Source organism: Rhipicephalus microplus, chromosome 2, assembly GCF_043290135.1.
Source record: "Rhipicephalus microplus isolate Deutch F79 chromosome 2, USDA_Rmic, whole genome shotgun sequence".
NCBI lineage: Eukaryota > Metazoa > Arthropoda > Arachnida > Ixodida > Ixodidae > Rhipicephalus > Rhipicephalus microplus.
Genome location: NC_134701.1, coordinates 193,090,445 through 193,111,835, shown reverse-complemented (window position 1 = coordinate 193,111,835; position 21,391 = coordinate 193,090,445). Strand labels below are relative to the sequence as shown.

General features: G+C 46.5%; 1 protein-coding gene across 1 annotated transcript in view; it reads left to right on the top strand.

Annotated features, from left to right (window-relative positions):
• The window catches only part of LOC142793193 (uncharacterized), a 58,691-nt gene extending 38,162 nt beyond the window's left edge, over positions 1-20,529 (top strand). Inside the window, exons 5-7 of the mRNA XM_075885757.1 lie at positions 6,640-6,712; positions 18,690-18,852; positions 20,057-20,529. Of these exons, the coding sequence (XP_075741872.1) occupies positions 6,640-6,712; positions 18,690-18,713 (97 nt within the window). The 3' untranslated portion in view covers positions 18,714-18,852; positions 20,057-20,529. The remainder of the gene's footprint in view (positions 1-6,639; positions 6,713-18,689; positions 18,853-20,056) is intronic.
• The last annotated feature ends 862 nt before the right edge of the window (positions 20,530-21,391 follow it).

Here is a 21,391-nt window from a genome sequence, read left to right as displayed (position 1 = left end):
TCTCTGTCTAGGTGACACCCGATACGGCTTACAGCTGATCGGCTTGTTAACCGTCAGCTCAATGTCGTGCTTAATCACATACGTTTTGCCTGGCTTCTCGGAGAAAACGGTAGCGAATTCCTGTACTAAAAGCTCTAAATCTTCCTCTTGAGCCTTACTTAGGGTGTTCCCTGTGTCTACCCTATCTGACAATGTGCTGCTGACCGTGCCATCGGAAAGACAAAGGATTTCCGCGCCCTCGTCCTCAGGAACATTGAGTGCAAGGTTTACTACTGCTTTTCGTCGCATGTAGGGTTTCATTAGGTTACTGTGATACACTTTGGGGCATTTCCGGCCCCACTTTACCTCGTAGTTGGTGTCTGAAAGCACTGACATCACTGTCGCTGGTCCCTCCCATTGTACGTCCAGCTTGTTTTTTCTTGAAGGGCACAACAGCATCACCTCATCGCCCACTCTAAAGACTCGCTTTCGAGCTGACTTATCGTAACGGGCCTTGGAAAGCGCCTGTGCTGCGCGCATGTTGCTCTCCACCACTTCGCGTGTAGTCCCCAGTCGCCCCAATAAATCCAGTACATAGGAAACCACATTAGGGTCCTCCCCATATCCAGTCCATGACTCTCGTATCAAGTGCAGCGGACCTCTCAAGTTCCTGCCGTAGACAAGTTCAGCCGGACCAAAACCCGTACTCTCGTGTGGGGCCGACCTCAGAGAAAACATCGCAGCTGGTATACACCCCTCCCAGTCACTTTTATGCTCAAAGCACAAAGCTCGCAAAACGCGTTTCATGACCGAGTGCATGCGTTCCACAGGGTTCGACTGTGGATGGTGAATAGAGCTATGCGCGATTTTTATCCCGCAGCGTTCTAGGAATGTAGTCGTAAGGCAGCTTGTGAACACACTTCCGTTGTCACACTGTATCTCCGAGGGAAAACCCACCCGAGAAAAAATAGACAACAATGCGTCCACCACGCATACTGAACTCAACTCTTTCAGTGCGATTGCCTCCGGGAACTTGGTGGCAACGCACAGCGCGGTCAGGACGTACCGATATCCTGATTTAGATGGAGGCAGAGGCCCCACGATGTCAATCACGAGCCGACGGAAGGGTTCTGTGATTATTGGCACTAGTTTCATTGGTGCCTTCCATTTGTCTGTTGATTTTCCTATCCGCTGACAAGTGTCGCATTCACGGACAAACATCTCTACATCCTTCCAGCACCCGGGCCAGTAGAACTCCTGAGCCAGCTTAGCTTTCGTTTTCTTTATACCTAAGTGGCCCGCCCAGGCGTTGCTGTGGGCCAGGTCGAGAATGTTCCGCCGGTATTTTAGTGGAACTACCACTTGGTTGTAGACCCGCCCTTTAGCGTTCTCATACCTGCGATGCAACACCTCGTTTTGGGTGTAGAACGAAACGTTCTTTCTAGAGTTACCTTCCTTATGTATGGCATCTAGCAGCATAGAGAGTGCGAGATCCGCCTTTTGATCGACCACTAGCGTTGCACGGTCGGTTCTGGCTAGCTGACACCAACAGGTGGACGCGGGTGTTAACACCGAGCCTGTCACCAAGTCCTCGTTTTCGGGCGTTAGAGATATTTCCTCGCTGTTGCCGACCATAGCCCCAGTTTCCGTCTCGACAACTCGCATGGCAGACTCATTTTCCGTCGCAACTACCTCAGGTTTTCCTACACTGCCCTCGGACGTCTGTTCCCCAGAGGGTGAGCTGCTCAGCTGTTGCGTCAGCTCGCGCGCCTTCGAACGGGTAAGGGCCATGCAAGCTATTTCGGTGGCAAATGATTCTCCACGTGTTTTTAACATTTCCTCAGACTTATTTGAAAATAGGTAAGGGAAGTGCTCCGGAAGGTTGGCTGAAATTGCTGCTTCCGTACACAATTGGCCGAAAGGGCCCTCGATTACAACCCTCGCTATCGGTAGGCAGACGCTTTGCTTTTCTGCCACTTGCCGAATCCAGGCACACTCTCCTATATAGTCTTCGGAAGATACGCAACTTGGATGCGCTACATCCATTGTGGCCGCCGAGTCCCTCAATACCCTACACATTCGGCCGTTCACTGAGAGTGTCCTCATGTAAGGCTTCAACAGCTTTAAGCTATCCTCTGACTCCTGAATTGTGGCAAATGCCATGTGCCTCTTACAGCTCCTGGCCATGTGGCCCTTTTCTCCGCAGCTGTAGCAAACAACTGGCTTCCGCGCTTCTAACGCATGCGCTATGTCACCCGGCGCCTTTGAACCTGATGAAGGTGCCGCCTTAGTCCCCTCACTGTCCTTTCCCTGCTGACTGTCTAATAACTTGGAATTCTCGGGTTTCCAGTTATTTCTTGCAAACCTCTTGCGTCCCTGGTTTCCCGACCAGCTTTCTACCTTTTCATTTTTTTCCGAAGTTCGTGGTGTACTGCGGAGACTACGGCGTGAGCAGTAATCTTCGGCGAGTTCTGCTGCCCTGTTCATGTCTACGTCTTTCATCCTATCCTGCACCCAAAGCCTTACCTCCTCGGGAATTCCCCGGTAAAACTGCTCAAGTACCATCAACTCAATGACCTTGTCATGGTTGCCATAGACTTGCGCGCTTTTGAGCCATTCTTCAAAGTTGGCTCTAATTTGGTAGGCATAGTCTGAATGAGATTCGTTGCCCCTCTTAGAGTGCCTGAACCGCAGGCGGAAAGCCTCTGTCGATAGGCGACATTTTCGTAGCAATGCAGCCTTTACCCTGTCATACACCTCGGAGTCCTCTTTATTCATTCTTGCGATAACATCGGACACTTCGCCTGGTAGTACGCATATCAGTTTTTGTGGCCAAGTCTCCCTACTAAACCCTGCATTTTCGCATGCTCGCTCAAAATGCACGAGGTATAATGCAATGTCGTCACCCGCCTTGAAGGTGTGGATTAGATCCTTTATCTTTGATTCTCCACCCCCTGAATTTCGATTTCCCACGGACATACGAAGCTCCAGTTCTTTCAGACGGATTTCATGTTCTTTATCCTCGCGATCCCTCCTTATTTCCTCCTCTCTCTGTTCACGGGCTAAGCGCTCACGCTCCTCTTTCTTTGCCAAAATGGTTTCTCTGGCCTCAATGGCCTCTTCTAAACTCACTTCCTCTTTTCCCAAGTGCTCCAAAATTTGTTGTTTTCTTTTAACCGAGCCGACCGAAATATTCAGCTCCTGACAAATTTCGAGGAGTTCTTGGACCTTAAACTTCTCCATCTTAGATATGCACACCGTTTCTCTTCTAGGGTAATTTTGCCCACGAGCCACCCAATTCTTGGTCTGCGAATCAAAATTTACCACAATCACCCTACCACGTTACCGACCATCTGCGCTAACGAGTCTGGCGAAAAGAAGAGCAAACACGCGGCACTCACCACTTCGATGCAGCCGACGCAGGCGAATCCCATAAGCTGCCAGCCACTGTTGCGCCTTTGTGTAGCGTGGTGCGGACTCGGGCCATCCGAGTCCCCGGAGAGGACGAGTAGAGAAGCCGGAGAAGGAGAAAAAAATGTTTATATACAGTATTTACATGGTAGCGTGGTACAACATGAAAAGAGAATCACCCACGAGCGCCTCTGCGCTAGCGTTTTTATACATCGTCCGCCTTCCCAAGATCCCTTGCAAAGATAATTTATGCGCAGGATACTCCAATGAGATCGTCGTCTTCCTCTCCGGCCCCGAAGAGGGAAAGCCAAACACCGCCTCCCTCTGAACCTAGGAAAGGGGGCAAGGCATGCCCAGTTCGCTGTTTGGTGAGGGAGACCCCACGCGCCAGCGTGGCACCACAGTGAGATGACGTGGAATCCCATGCGCAAAGTCGCTCCCTGATGCAGCCAGGTTGACTCAAGCAAGGCAGAATACCCCGTACAGCTGCTGGGTCGACGCTGCTTCGGAGTGTTGCTCTCGGCGGCTGACAAAAGCTTGGCCAACGACTTTTGTGTCAAGAGGAGCCGGCGACGTGGTTTTTCCCGATTGTCCGCGTCCGTCGCCGTCCCGGTGCAGGGTTGACTCATCAACAGCTGCCAGGTGCCAGCAGGCCGCGAAGACCACGTGGAACTTGGGCGAGGCACAACAGAGCCCACATTAGACACCTCTGCCGAGTTCCTGGTCACAATGTTGCAGTGTTGCCACTTCAAAGACCACACGCGATGTTTTCAAAGATTATTTCTGCCCATAGAGAATGACTTCCTTTTGGCTTCACTCCAGCAATAAGACCAGCGTCACCCCCGTGGTGCCTACAACAACCACAGGTGTGCCTCACTATTCCGGGAATAACGAACAAGAGCCATCATTCAACAGTGGTCCTACGACAGGTGACATTGTCGCTACTCAACGAAAAATACGGGCAGAGGACCCACATTTACACCGATGGATCGGTCTCGGCTGACAGCTCTACAGGTGCTGTTGTCATCCCGGCGTACCAGGTCACTCTAAAGCTCAAACTGTCGCATAGGACAACATCCACAGCAGCGGAGCTTGCCGCCTTACGTGCTGCTATACTTTATATCGCGGAAGCCCGACCTCAAAAATGGGCTGTGTTCTGCGACTCCAAGGCATCCCTTCAGAGCTTGCAATCAGCTTTACGACAGAGGGAGCATCAACAACTAGTGAATGAAATAAGAGAAGTGATTCACGAAGTTTTATCGAAAGGACATGACTTGGTGTTTGAGTGGTTACCGGGACATTGTGGTATTGTCGGTAATGACCTTGCTGATAATGCTGCCCGATCCGCCCACGCGCACGCCGAGACAACCCCTATTCCATTGTCGAGAACCGACGCTGCAAGGGGCCTTCGCTCGTTCGCTAACACTATGTCGGAAACTTGGCTGAGTGACCCCAGTGTCAGGAACCGCCGCCTACACAAATTGGACCCATCGAGAAAGCTTCAAGTTCTATCGGCCCTCTCCCGCCAGGATGCAACTTTACTGCGCCGCCTGTGGTTAGGAGTAGCTTTTACAAAGGCGTACTCCTTTCGCATAGGAATGGCGGATAGCTCCCGATGTGAAGCGTGCGACACTGACGAGACAATACAACATCTACTGTGTTCATGTGAACGTTTTACGAGCGAACGCAACTTGCTACGCGAAACGTTAGAGACACTAGACAGTACACCTTTTTCCGAAGAGAAGATACTTGGCTCATGGCTCTACGCGTCACTGGCCAGCAAAGCGATGCGGGCATCGCTAAGTTTTCTAAAGATGACCGGACTACGCGACCGCTTATAAGCGTGCAATGGACAAGGTCACATCTACACACACTTTGCCCTTCACTTCTCTCTCTCTTCTCCTTTAATCCCCTCACCCCTTTCCCCTGTGCAGGGTAGCAAACTGGACGTGCGTCTGGTTGACCTCCCTGCCTTTCATTTCGTCCCTTCCTCCTCCTCCTCCTCCTTCTCGCGCGTGACCGCACCCGGCTGATGGAAATGTGCAGTTCCTGCCCGCTCACTTGGGAAACCCTATAGTAACGAAGAATCGCGCAAAGCGGCCATGCGGTTAGCAAATCGCGTTTCACTTTCTTTGGAAGTGGCCCCCCTGACAACAGAGGTGGTGACCTCCTACAACGGGACTTACGAACGTGTACGAAAATGACAGCTAATAATACTAAAAATCGCACAGCAACCTTGCGAGAGGGCAGGCCACTCTTCGCCAATTACAACTAGCACCCTAAACACTCCTAACAGCTTAGTGATCTTGAAAGGTGAAGAGGTTGTCTCAATGGGCAAAAGTTGCAATAACGATGCCATGGCAAACTAATGTCACATCCTTGCGGAATGGTAGGGCTGTTCCCCACCGAGAGAGCTTCTGCAGCAGTTCCTCCAGAAACGCCATTAGAGGCCTTTTTATCCCCTTCTCACAGGCAAAAATCTGCAAGATGCAGATGTTCCATAGGCAGAAGCCACCGCAGACCAGCCGCCAGCTCCATACCCTTAAGATTTGTTCTTAACAAGGTTGTATACTAGTACTGCCAGATCCACACAGCCCACACCTCGACGGTAGCCGCCCCCCCTCCCTCCCTACGGCTTTTCGCATTGCGGAAAATTGCCGGCGTGTCTTCATCTCCGCTTGAGTCGCTAGACTCGCCACCGACGGCTGCCCTCAGCAGCTTTCACGCACACATAGAACATACGACACGTGGTTCGATGTTATCACGCTTTGACTCATACGGCACCTCACGGCAACGGCCAAAGGCACCGGGAGTTTCCATGTAATTGCTATCACAGTAGAGCTATTCTCTATCGCATTCTTTTACATATAATTGTATACCACTCTGCACACAGAGTTAAAAAGGGTTGGACTTTCCGAAAAAAAATTCGTGGCACCAAAGTTATTGACGCATTTTCGTTAAAAGAAAAAAAAAGGAAGAGATACGCACGCACATTGCTGTCTGTTCTGGTAAATGATGTAAAAATAATTTTGGATGTTTTATCCCTACATAGCATATTAAATATTTTCTTGTTTCGTACTGGTTATTGGGACACTTCAGCTACATTTAATGTTTTCCTCTCTGCCTTTTGTTTTTAACCTTATTTTGTGACGTGTGCATGCGCATAAACTCCCATACAGCTCCTTGTTCATGACCAGTGCTGAGAAAAGGTGCCAATTTGCGTTGCGTCAGCTCCGTATTTTCTCGCAGGTTTCTAGCACATGTGGTGGTGTATTTCAAGACGCTGACGTTTGAGAGCGTCGCCTCGGTTCCGAAGTATGACGTGAGTATACCGTCAGCAGTGGTTATAGGGGCAATGCCGCCCACTTAATTTTGTCTAGAAGGTGTTAAATGTTATACGGGAATGTTTCGACAGCATGGTCAATAACAAAACGAAGTCTACGCCGACGTACATTGAGCACACCCTGTCTAATCAAAATATCGATTTTTATCAAGAAAAGTTAGAGGAGGGGAGAAAACTTAGCTAATTACCAAAAAGGGCTGAATCTTAGACGAAATTGACAGCGCATTCAGGCTATGTGTCTATTATAGAGAATATGCTTCGTGGGGAATCAATGTATTCGGGCACCTTTAGCAGGGCTAACAATTGGGGCGAAGTTAGCAATAGCTCGCGTAAGACTGCCAACAGTGACCGTGAACGTTTTTAAAATCCTGTACGGTTGCTTGCTGTGGAGCGGGACAGCTCAGTGCTCTCCAATAGTTGAGTATTTTTTTTCTTTATTAATCCCCCATAGTTGAGTACAAAGTACTCGAAATTGTTAAACATTTTCAAATGCGAAGCATTTCTTAGTGAACTTCGGCGATATCTATCTATCTATCTATCTATCTATCTATCTATCTATCTATCTATCTATCTATCTATCTATCTATCTATCTATCTATCTATCTATCTATCTATCTATCTATCTATCTATCCGCCTACGACTTTTAGCTCTCCCGGCCATTTCGATAATGCTATTGATACCAAACTTGGTATGGCATAACATGACTGTATGAAGAACATATTTGACTAGTCATAACATGGAAATCACGACATGGATGTCATGAGTCATGATTTACATTTCATGGTCCTGCAGCTCGTGCGGTGGTTTCGTTCACATGGCATGTTGCAGAACTCGTATGGTATGACATGATTGCATGACGAACGCAAGCAACAGACCCTAACATGAAAATTATGATATGCGTGTCATGTATCAACATGACTACGTTCCACGTACATGATGCGCTCGCGCCCGTTTCGCTAGCGTCACATATACCAAATTTTGTATTACGGTACGTGAATGGATAGTGAAGGTATGTAACTGGTACAAACATGATAATCGTGAGATGCGTGTCATGTAATAACATGACTACATACCACGATCATGATGCGCTGGTGGCCGTTTCGCTAGCGTCACATATACCACATTTTGTATTACAGTACGTGAATGGATAGTGAAGGTATGTGACTGGTACAAACATGATAATCGTGAGATGCGTGTCATGCAATAACATGACTACATACCACGCTCATGATGCGCTGGCAGCCGTTTCGCTAGCTTCACTTATAACAAATTTGGTATTACGGGACGTGAATGGATGACGAAGGTATGATACTGCTGCAAACATGACAATCATGACATGTGTGTCATGTAACAACATGACTACATCCCAAACTCATGATGCGCTCGCGGCCCTTTCGCTAGCTTTGCCTATGCCAGATTTGGTATTACGTGACGCCAATAGATGACCAAGGTATGTGACTGGTGCAAACATGCTAATCATAAGATGCGGGCCATGTGAGAACATGACTACATGCCACAGTCAGAGCGCCAATACATTTCGACGTGACGCGGTGCGGGTGTTGGCCGGCGTTCATTTCGTCGCGTCACGCCGGTGTTGCCACGCCAGGAGCCGGTCCTGCCATATACTCACAGCTGCGCGCCGCGCTGCGTTGCTTTGACGCATGAGCGTTTCAGCACGTCCAGCGTCTCTCCATCACGAAAAGAGGGATACGCAGTGTTGTATGGGTAACGCATCGGCGCGAAATGCAGCATGTCACATTTGGCGCTGGTTGCCGTCGGGCCGCGCCGACGGACGCTGGTCGCGCCTGGCGTCAGACTATATAGTGCTCGCGTCTTGCTAACGTAGCGTCGCTGTGCCCTGCGTTCGCGCGCGTTAACGCTACATTGGAGTATATGGGGCCCTTCATGATGCGCTCGCGGCCGTTTTGCTAGCTCCACATATACCAAATTTGGTGTTACGTGACGTCAATAGATGACGACATGTATGACTGGTGCAAACATGATAATCCTGACACGCGTGTCATACAGGAATATAACAACCTACCACGCTCACAGCGTGCTCGTGGCCATTTCGCTATCTCGACATATACTAAATTTCGTATAACGTGACGTTAATGGAGGACGAATGTAAACGACACATACAAACATGATAATCATGACACGGAAGTCATGTACGGCATCATTTACCTCCACCTTGTAACATTGTGCTGGTTTTAAAGTGACATATCAACATTTCTTATTAGTGCTTTACATATCGATTCCCACTGTACGTGGGATCTGCCAATTTTATTAAATGTCGAGCATTTTATATTTACACCTACTAGCAAATTCAGCGTCGGCGGCACCGTTGACACCACCGCTGCGCATGCTGCCATATCGGGCCCAATTTTTTTTCCTTATCTGACGTGCAGAAGGGTACGCAGGAATATTTCTGAAATTAAATGGAAGAAACAAGACCTGACGTCCTTTTTTCTAACAAGAAAAAAAAACTACAGCATTGATATAGCATCAATTGTATAAACCGTGACCAGTCGGCAGCTTACTTAATAAATCGCTGCTATTGGATTAAACGTTCGTTTAGACTTCCACTCCCAAATTTTCTCTCCTCTATGCAGAATGCCAGTGACGCATGCACGCAACGTAACCACGTGAACGCCGCAGCGCTCTGCTTTCTGCCGTGGTCTCCGCCACTCGAGGATGAATGGATGGATAGATGGATCATTTTCACTCGCGCCTTGACTTTAGCCACCAATCAGATAACCTCCTTCTAGTTAAGTCTACCCTCTTAAAGTCTATTTGGCCCTCCCGGTCCCTAAACCCCAGTGCTCTGAAAAACTCTGCGCCGTCATCCTGAACTATAGGGTGAAGCCCTTTAAAGAACATTATCAAGTGTTCGGCAGTTTCTTCTTCTTCTCCCCACGCACTGAATACTGTGTCTACCCCTTCGTATTTGGCCCGATATGTCTTGGTTCGCAGTACTCCCGTCCTGGCCTCAAACAGTAGAGAACTACCCCGAGTATTAACATAGATCCTTTCCTTGGCTATTTCCTGCTTAAAAGTTCGATAAATCTCTAGTGCGGACTTCTTAATCATGCCCATTCTCCACATGTCAGTCTTCGTTTTCTTCTCTTTCTTCTTAACCGATAGTTCTTTTTGGTTTGCCCACCTGCTGTTTTCTAAGTATTTACTAGTCAACTTCCTGGTTCGCTTCCTCCATTTTGTATCGACATTCTTCATAAACAAGTACCTGAAAACCTTCCTAGCTTAACGCTCCTTCTTCATATCTCTCAATCGCTTCTGAAATTTTATCTTGCTGCTAGCTTCCCTGCCCTCAAATGATGTCCATCCCATATCACCTTGTACTCCCTGATTTGGTGTATTCCCGTGAGCTCAAAGTAAGCCTACCTATTTCACGTTGCTTAATTTCTATTCTTGCTTGAACTTCTGATCTCATGCACAAGACCGCATTGCCGAACATCAGCATAGGAACCATGACCCCTTTCCATATTCCTGTCACAACATCATACCTATTGTAATTCCACAGTGCCCTATTTTTCATCACTGCTGCATTCCTAACACCTTTAGTCGTCACGTATATTTCGTGTTCCCTCAGGTACTCGGTCCCATTGCTTATCCATACGCCCAGATATTTGTATTTATCTGTTATCTCTAGCGTGACCTCCTGTATTCTAAGCTCACTACCTTCGTTGTCATTGAAAATCATGACTGCTTATTTTTCCTTACTGAATCTAAAATCTAACCTATCTCCCTCATTATCGCAGATGTCCATCCATCTCTGCAAATCTTCCTTGTTGTTGGCCATTAGCACTGTATCATCTGCGTACATTAATGCTGGTAGTGCCTGATCAATAAGTTTTCCTTGTTTGACTAAAGAGAGGTTGAAGCCCAATCCACTTCCCTCTAATTTGGCCTCTAATCCTTGTAGGTACATCACGAATAATAAGGGTGACAGGGGACACCCCTGCCTAAGCCCCAGTTTTACCTCTGCGGGCTTGGATACCTGTTTTTCCCACTTTATAACTACCTTGTTACTTTTATAGATACCCTTTAAAAGATTAGTGACTACTTGTTCTACGCCTAGTGTGTCCAGTATTCCCCATAATTCCACCTGAACCTTGCTATCGTACGCTCCCTTGATATCCAAAAATGCTAGCCACAGGGGCCTGTGTTCTTTTCTGCTATTTCGATGCACTGCGTCAGTGAGAACAGATTGTCTTCCAACCTCCTGTGTTTCCGAAACCCATTATGCAGTTCCCCCAGCACCCCCTCATCCTATATCCATGCCTGCAGTCTTTCCTTTATAATCTGCATCGCCAGCTTGTAGACCACTGATGTCACTGTTAGAGGATGGTAGTTGTCTATGTCAGCTTTGTCCCCCTTTCCTTTATAGATCATGCTCATCCTGCTAAGTTTCCATCCATCGGAAACTTCACCATCAATCATTAGTTTGATCACTGCCTCTCTCAAACTCTGCTTAGACTTCGGGCCTAATGTCTTTATCAGCATAATTGGAATGCCATCTGGGCCTGTTGATGTACTACTAGGAACTCTTTTCTCAGCCCTTTCCCACTCTCTTTGTTAAAATGGAGCCATTGCACCACTTGACTCGTCCTTGTCTATTGTGGTGCATAAAGTACTTCTTTGTTGAAATTTTTCTGTCACCCTTGTTCTTATATATTCAATAGCTTCGTCCCCTTCTAGCCTAGCACCTTGGGCTGTAGTTATAAAACTCTGCTCTAGGCTCGTCTCATTTCTTAGGGAGTTTAGATGGTTCCAAAATTTCGCAGCTGCCTTTCTATCTTCTTTATGTACTTCTGCCAGACACTGAGCTCCCTTTCTTCTAATCTTTTCATTGATCAGAAGGGATGCATCCCTTCTACAGCTTAGAAAGGTTTCCCATTTTCTTTCAACATCATCTGTCGGTTCAACCCGCTGCTTATCATGTCTGTGTTCCCTAGAGGATTCCTGACGTTTCGCTATTGCTCTCTTAACTTCCTCATCCCACCAACTTTTGGGTTTCTGTCTTCTTTTCCGGGGTGACTTGTCACGCGTCTTAGCAAGCTCTAGCTCAAAGAGTCTAATTAGATTCGTGTATGTCCACACTGTCTTATTATCCTCCGTCATTACTTTCTCAATTTGTTTAGTGGCTATTTCAATTTGCCTTTCTGGATAAAATTTTTCCTGTAGTTGCTCATCTTGTTTCCTTCCCACTTTAACTGCTCTTCCAAAACTTAGCTTGATACATTTCGGATCACAACCCAGACTTCTGGAGCCACCTTCATCTATGTGCATTCCCCTGAACTTATCATACATCCTATGTGACACCAGTGCATAATCTATCCTCGACTGCAGCCTTCCTACCTCCCTTGTTATTTGCCCTTCACACTTCTCGGTACTGTTGCAAATGATCAAATCAAGCCTTTCACACATATTCATGATCCTTTTGCCTGTCGGGTCGGTATACCCATCAATATCTTCTATGTGCGCATTCATTTATCCTAGTATAATTATCTAGCACTCTCTTCATAACTCCTCAATGTCCTTTGATATACACTCTACCATTGCCTGGTTTTCCTCTCTGGCCTTTGCTCCCGTCCACAAGTACACGAAACCAAGGAGCGCCATTTGACCTGCCACTTTCCCTTTAGCCATAAATGTTCCTTGCACTCCTGCTTGACCCTTTGCCAGTCTGTACTTTTATGAATGAATGCCCAATAGCACCCCCCTTCCTGCTGCCTTATGTTCTTTTACAATATTCCCACGCGTAGTCCGGATTGTTCGGAGGTTGTTCCATGTCCCTGATATGTGTTTCTACAAAACCATATACCATCGCCCTCTCTTCCCTTAGCTGTTCTTCTATCTCTTCCCACTTCAGCCTGTTCCTACCACTCTGCATGTTAATATACCCTATGTCTGAATTGGCTCGGCGCTCATGGCTACGTCTATTTCTGCCCCGGACTCTACCTATCTTAGATACTGCTGCCACTTTGGAATCGTATCTGTCCATACCACCTGTGGAAGAGTCTCTCTGGTTGTTTTCCTCGTTACTAGCTATCCTGCACCCCAAAGGGCTCGCTTGCCCCACAAAAAAGCTACTGCACGTCCTGCAAGTCGCCAACCCACCTCATGACCTAGCCGCCCATCGAAGTGAATTCTGTCTCGTTGAAAACCACCCCCCCCTATGCACCTCTCTGTTTATTTCCACCACCTCAAAGCCTTTCTCTCGACTCATTCACCATATCTCTTGGTTTGCGTTGACAACCTCTCTTTGCAGGTTGCTATCACGCACCGGTACCTCCGGTATCGTGCATATCACTACCTGTACCTTAGGAGAAGTGGCGCGCATGTCATCGACGCCTTTCGCCAGTGTGGTTGCTGGTCCTGCTGTATCTTCATTTACGACATCGTTTAAACCGCCTGAAGTTATCACGAGGTTTCGTCTATCAGCTGTAGTTTTGAGTTTTGCGCTCGCTTACCTCACTACTGCTTCAAGCTTGCGTCCTGGGAACGCCCCTACCGCAATCCTCTTGTCACCTCTTACCCTCTCTTTGATGGCTTCTGTGCATCGATTTAACTTCGAGTCTCCGGCGATTATCACATGCTGTGACTTTTCAGCTGGAGCGTCCTGCACCTGGGGGCCACTTGCACATGTGACGCCGGCTGCTTTGTCCCCTCCCAGCTCCACCGCAACCTCGCTGAAGCTGGGCCTTGCGACAATTAAACCGGCTGAACCAGTTTTTTCCAAACTTGCTTGCTCTTCCTTCTCCACCGTTCTGGTTGCCGGTTCCCTACTGTTCTCTCCGTAGGCCACTTCTTTGTTCAGCTTCGCTAGTGCTTCCTCGGCGGACTTCAGTCTTTCTCCCATTGCCCTCGTTTTCTCTTGCTCTGTCACCAACGCAGTCTCGAGCTCGGCGATTCTCATCAGCAGTTCACTCTGGGCTACCATCATTTTCTCCATTTTTTCCTCGACCTCACATTGCCTACACTTAGCGTCAGCCTCTTCTCCATCCGCTTCTATGCTTGGTCCACTTTCAAACCCACTCCACATCCTGAACACTTTACAGTCTTTTTAACCATGTATTTCTGAAGCCAACTGTCCCTATACTCGATAATTACTAAACTCGAGTCCTGCACTACAAAAAAAACAGAAAGTCTAAACATTACTACAAAAATTTGCGTGTTCAATGTACGCGCACCTCCCCCACGGAGTGGCAAAAGAAAAAAAACAACGAAAAATTCAAACACACACACCCGCACTAAATTATAAATACCTGGCGACTGGCCCCCGAAAAAGCCGTACCATAAAATAAATGCTACGAAGATTTCAACCGCTGCCTTATAATTATAAAGACAAGCTCAAAACATGCAAAAACACTTATCTGCGCTGTCGATCGGGAGCGCTCAAATAATACGTCCATCCACCGTGACAGCCCGAACCCAAACCCCGAGGATGAATGGATGGATGGATGGATGGATGGATGGATGGATGGATGGATGGATGGATGGATGGATGGATGGATGGATGGATGGATGGATATGGCTGTGCCCTTTAGATCGGGTGGTGGCTAGCGCCACCAAGCCGTAATAATTAAAGAACTCAAAACTATATTTATTTTTTCCTTAAAAACTGAGTTTGAGGATTCGTACTTTGCAGTGAAGAGTTTAATTTTCACTCGTGCCTTGACTTTAGCCACCAATCAGATAACCTCCTTCTAGTTAAGTCTACTTGCTTAAAGTCTATTTTGCCCTCCCGGTCCCTAAACCCCAGTGCTTTGAAAAACTCTGCGCCATCATCCTGAACTATAGGGTGAAGCCCTTCATAGAACATTATCAAGTGTTCGGCAGTTTCTTCTTCTTCTCCACACGCACTGCATACTGTGTCTACCCCTTCGTATTTGGCCCGATATGTCTTGGTTCGCAGTACTCCCGTCCTTGCCTCAAACGGTAGAGAACTACCCCGAGTATTATCATTGATCCTTTCCTTGGCAATTTCCTGCTTAAATGTTCGATAGATCTCTAGTGCGGACTTCTTAATCATACCCATTTTCCATATGTCAGTCTACGTTTCCTTCACTTTTTTCTTAACCGATAGTTCTTTTTGGTTTGGTCACCTGCTGTTTTCTAAGTATTTACCAGTCAACTTTCTGGTTCGCTTCCTCCATTTTGTATCGACATTCTTCATGAACAAGTAGCTGAAAACCTTCCTAGCCCAACGCTCCTTCTTCATTTCTCTCAATCGCTTCTCAAATTTTATCTTTCTGCTAGCTTCCCTGCCCTCAAATGATGTCCATCCCATATCACCTTGTACTCCCTGATTTGGTGTATTCCCGCGAGCTCAAAGCAAGCCTACCTATTTCACGTTGCTTAATTTCTATTCTTGCTTGAACTTCTGATCTCATGCACAAGACCGCATTGCCGAACGTCAGCCAAGGAACCATGACCCCTTTCCATATTCCTCTCACAACATCATACCTATTGTAATTCCACAGTGCCCTATTTTTCATCACTGCTGCATTCCTGTTATCTTTAGTCGTCACGTATATTTCGTGTTCCCTCAGGTACTCGGTCCCATTGCTTATCCATACGCCCAGATATTTGTATTTATTTGTTATCTCTAGCGTGACGTCCTGTATCCTAAGCTCACTACCTTCGTTGTCATTGAAAATCATGACTGCTGATTTTTCCTTATTGAATCTAAAATCTAACCTATCTCCCTCATTATCGCAGATGTCCATCCATCTCTGCAAATCTTCCTTGTTGTTGGCCATTAGCACTGTATCATCTGCGTACATTAATGCTGGTAGTGCCTGATCAATAAGTTTTCCTTGTTTGACTAAAGAGAGGTTGAAGCCCAATCCACTTCCCTCTAATTTGGCCTCTAATCCTTGTAGGTACATCACGAATAATAAGGGTGACAGGGGACACCCCTGCCTAAGCCCCAGTTTTACCTCTGCAGGCTTGGATACCTGTTTTTCCCACATTATACCTACCTTTTTACCTTTATAGATACCCTTTAAAAGATTAGTGACTACATGTTCCACGCCTAGTGTGTCCAGTATTCCCCACAATTCCTCTTGAACCACGCTATTGTACGCTGCCTTGATATCCAAGAATGCTAGCCACAGGGGCCTGTGTTCCTTTTCTGCTATTTCGATGCACTGCGTCAGTGAGAACAGATTGTCTTCCAACCTCCGGTGTTTCCGAAACCCATTCTGCAGTTCCTCCAGCACCCCCTCATCTTCTATCCATGCCTGCAGTCTTTCCTTTATAATCTGCATCACCAGCTTGTAGACCACTGATGTCACTGTTAAAGGATGGTAGTTGTTTATGTCAGCTTTGTCCCCCTTTCCTTTATAGATCATGCTCATCCTGCTAAGTTTCCATCCATCGGAAACTTCACCATTGATTATGTTTTTGCTCACTGCCTCTTTCAAAGCCTGCTTAGACTTCGGACCTAATGTCTTTATCAGCCTAATTGGAACGCCATCTGGGCCTTTTGATGTACTATTAGGAACCCTTTTCTCAGCCCTTTCCCATTCTCGTTGTGAAAATGGAGCCATTGCACCACTTGATTCGTCCTTGTCTATTGTGGTGCATAAAGTACTTCTTTGTTGAATTTTTTCTGTCACCCTTGCTCTTATATATTCAATAGCTTCGTACCCTTCTAGCCTGGCACCTTGGGCTGTAGTTATAAAACCCTGCTCTAGGCTCGTCTCATTTCTTAGGGAGTTTAGATGGTTCCAAAATTTCGCAGCTGCCTTTCTATCTTTTTTATGTACTTCTGCCAGCCACTGAGTTCCTTTTCTTCTAATCTTTTCATTGATCAGAAGGGATGCAGCCCTTCTACAGCTTAGAAAGGTTTCCAATTTTCTTTCAACATCATCTGCTGGTTCACCCCGCTGTCTAGCATGTCTGTGTTCCCTAGAGGCTTCCTGACGTTTTGCTTTGGCTCTGTTAACTTCCTCATCCCACCAACTTTTGGGTTTGTCTTCTTTTCCGGGGCGACTTGTTACACGTCTTAGCAAGCTCTAGCTCAAAGAGTCTAATTAGATTCGTGTATGTCCACACTGTCTTATTATCCCCCGTGATTACATTCTCAATTTTTTGTGGCTATTTCAATTTGCCTTTCTGGATAAAAATTTTCCTGTAGTTGCTCATCTTGTCTCCTTCACACTTTCACTGCTCTTCCAAAACTTAGATTGATACGTTTGTGATCACTACCCAGACTTCTGGAGCCACCTTCATCTATGTGCATTCCCCCGAGCTTATCATACATCCTATGTGACATCAGTGCATAATCTATCGTCGACTGCAGCCTTCCTACCTCCCATGTTATTTGCCCTTCACACTTTTCGGTACTGTTGCAAATGATCAAATCAAGCCTTTCACACATATCCATGATCATTTTGCTTGTCGGGTCGGTATACCCATCTATATCTTCTATGTGCGCATTCATGTCTCCTAGTATAATTATCTCGCACTCTCTTCCTAACTCGTGAATGTCTTTTGATATACACTCTACCATTGCCTGGTTTTCCTCTCTGGCCTTTGCTCTCATCCACATGTACTCGAAACCAAGGACTGTCATTTGACCTGCTACTTTCCCTTTTAGCCATAAATGTTCCTTGCACTCCTGCTTGACCCTTTGCCAGTCTGCACTTTTATGAATGAATGCCCCAATACCACCCCACTTTCACACAATAAACGGCTACCGCGAGGAACACACAATAAATGCGCCCCCTCACGGTAGCCGGGCGCCTGAGGCGATACTCGCTGGTTTTGCTGGGGAGCGCAGCGATTGGGACGGGTGAAGAGAACCACGCCGCGCACCCGCAATCTCAGAGGCCATGCTTAAAGCATAGAGTTTTTTAAAATTAACTGGAGGGGACTCTGGCGCTTCAATCCTTCAGCGACCATGGGAATGATGCGTAGTACAAGAATTTGCCTAGTCTTCGCCCTTGCGGGCGGCGAATCGCACTTATGGCTTTGTTTATTGCTGTGTTTCGGTTTTGTTACGAAGAAAAGAACGAACCCTTTTGATCTTCTTTACCCTATTTGAAATGGTAAGCGTAAAATATTTAGGGGGTGATGCACAACCGTTGAGCACTTGCTGATTTTCGTTTCGTGAGGAAACAGCTTCAAGCCACACAACACACAAAGGAGCTAGAATTGCGAACATTAGACAAATACATGTCCTACCCATCATTCCCATGCTCACTGAAGCGCCGTGCGTTGCAGCTCTCAAAGACACTAGCGCTAGAGTTCCCTCTAGTGCATATTCATGAAACTCCAAGGGTTAAAGTGCTTCGCCGTTGAAAAGAAAGCTGAGTGCTCATTATGATGCCAACCAAAAGCAATTGTTTGTCATGATGGAGCTCAGGATTTTATATGGCTAAAGAGTCGTCAAACGTGTCTCCGTACCTATTGTGAAGAGAAATTATTCTGCATTTTTTTACCATGTCGCATGAACCAATTGTTTTCCATGAATTTTTTCGGCCCCAGGCAATGTTTACACCACTCAGAGCCAAAGCTCTTAACTCCCGCAAAACAAACATTTCTGAATTTCGTTGTCTGCTTTTTGGATGTGCTATAGTTCTCATGCCAACACAGTGGCATTATGTTCATTTATGAGAAAAAAAATTAATCTGATACTTTGGCGCTGCATATCATAGAGCCCGGTGTATGACTTACAAACTTTAAAATTAAGTAAAACTGTTGGCTAAAGTGAATTGGCTGACAAGACAACTCCTGCGCCTCGGTGAACAATATTGAGACAAACAGTCACAGCTTCGAAGAGATATTCACTTACGCTATTCGAAAAATCTTGTTGCTCTTGCGATTTGAACCTTTATGAACTTTCCTATTTGGAACACTGTTTTATCCTTCTGAAAAGCACGCGTCCTCTAACTCTTGACGAATTTCACACTTTTTCAGCAATTTAAGGGCTTGGGGGCATGACCGAACAGCCTGATGGTGAAATAACTTTATTTAATATCCGTCGATTGGAAGGCCCGGGACTGGGGCCGCCTAGATGGACGCTTGAAGCTGTTGCTCCGGAGCTGCCTCCAGGGCTCGCTGGACGGCCCAAAGTTAGTCCGTGAGTTCTGAGCTTGACGTAATATCTTTGCCCGCGCCATCCCTCCCTGCTTTCATTGCGACGAAAGAAGAGTGAATGCGATTGCAGTGTGTGGTAAATGTTCAGGCGTACTGAAAGGATTCTAAAATTTTTCCGCGGTGGTGATTTTGTAAACCATTTAGCTCAGTTACTGAGTACGTTTTATGATTACACGAAAAAGTGCTGCAGGGCCCTTTTAATGTAAGCAGCGTACCTATATTACAACCAGTTTCCGCCAGTTCCTTGGGAACAATAAACGACACAGCTTGTGGAAGTACGTTGTCTGCCGCTGCAGCTAAACGAGTAGCCCGAGAAAAGGCTCAACGCCACTGGTGCCAGAATGCAGAGGTAAATAAAAGTACCTGAACACTTGCGCTTAGAAATAGCATTAGACAATATCGTAATCGTCGGAAAATTTGTTATTTCCATGTTCTCTATCAGAGATGGAGTTCGATTAGATTTGAATTTCTTGCTCAACGTCACTCCCTTTTTGTTATAGCTCTCCGCGTGAAACATAGCATTTGCAAGCTGAAGAAAGTCATTGAAAGTTGGGCTATCCTTAGTGGCTAGTTGAAGTGCGCAATGCCCGAATTTTTCTATTCTTGAAAGATTTCTGCTTCCTTGACGTTGTCTTCTGAACAGCAACCCCGAATCTCAAATGAGCTAACTGGCTGTGAAAGTTTAATAGTTATAGAATGGGTCCGTGATGTTCAAAGGGAACTTGTTTCCTAGGGTGATTGTGTTGATGGTTCAAATATACAGTGAAACCAAACATGACGCCCTTGCTCAATCGCCAGCTTCGCCCACTTGTTTCGATTATTGTGATAACCATATCGACGGAAAAGAGAAATTTTATGATACAGCTAAAGAGGAGTGGTAAACTTCCATTCTCTTCAAGTCGACAGTGTTCTTGGTTTAATTTAGATGTAAAGCGAAGGAGTTCTGCATATATCCACCAGGTGTTGAAGCCTCAAATTTCCTGGTTAACTCTTGGTTAGATCGAATGGGAAGACGGCCTCTCTTAAAAGCCTTTACTAACGAGTTCAAATAATGTATTTGTACAATTTCACCTATCAAAAAACTTTATTTTACTTTAGGCGTGAATTTTTTTTCTAAATCTGTGCCACAGAGCTGGTACACGGGACTTCACTTAGTTAACCTTATTACTCTCTGTTTACAACTGCAGTGGAATCGAGTGCTGAACAGCTTTTGCGGCATCAACGGTATGTGCCTGGGGCGTCTCCTTCTTCATGTTCTTCAGCATGCTAGACGTCGTCCTCCAGGCGATGTGGTCGTGCTGCAGGTCATGCTGTGATCGTCATCGAGGCCATCAGACGAGCGCAGCGTCCATCCTCACTCCATACCATGTATAATGGGATTCTTGTGTCTTGACTAAGAACCAGCGAGACGCTGCCTTGATTCTAGAGTGAAATGGGGTCTTCCTAAAACAATAGTGCCCCCGCACAGGTAGACGATAATAAGCTATAGTTAAATTACGTGGGTGGGTCCTTCCCTTATCCACTCAACGTCTGACGCTAGAATTTTCGTTAGGCGAAAACTTCAGGCAATATTGATGCTATACGTATATCGCTTGCAAAGCTAGAAGACCATATAAACAGATTTTTTATGAGTAAAGTCACTCGTGGATTCGTCCACTCACTCCTCTGGCAATGTTCAGTGCTCCCTTTCTAGCGTCAATGGCTCGCTCGATATGAGTCAAGTTCGCATGCGCTATTGTCCAATTGTCCAACGGTGTGGCATTACACCAGACCGTGGTGCCTTCTTTTGCTGTACAGCATTATATATAATATATATATATATATATATATATATATATATATATATATATATATATATTGTAAGACGGCGTTCAAGACCCTCAAGACTTCTTTATTGTCTCGAGTATGTGTCCCGCAACCCCAAACTGGAGTGGTGATGATGAGTATGTACAGATGAGAAGACGGGACCCATAAATAATGCTCACACTTATTTCCCCCGCGCACTGGAGTGGCCGGCCCGGCCGAGACTTATTGTACGTTCACACTTGGCCTCGAAGAGAGCGAAACCAGCGAAGCGGCCGGAAAACCATGCCGCGCGGACGGCGCGCGAAAATCGGTCCGAGCGCGATTTTCCTGCCACGTGAAACCGAATCCGGTTTCCGCTTTACGGCCTTGGCTGCGCTCACGGAGGAAGGAAAGGTAAGGAGAGGGCATGCTCAGCCGGCGCAGAACGTGAAAAATTGTTGCGGAAATTACGTCACGCGCGGCCATATCCACTGGGCACAATGGCGGCATTTTGTTATTATTGATGTAGTGCGGTGCGACACCGTTCAGGCGGTCCAGCGGTGGTGTGCGCATTTTCATGGGCCTCGCACCTAACAGTGGCGTACTGCAGGTGTTCGACAGCATCCATTCTTTGTACCGCATTGTTAGCTACGCGATTTTCCTCCAGTGGTGGTTGTAACCAGGTGTCTGAACTAGAAACTACGGAACGAGCGCGCGTATACGTACTCCGAATTTGC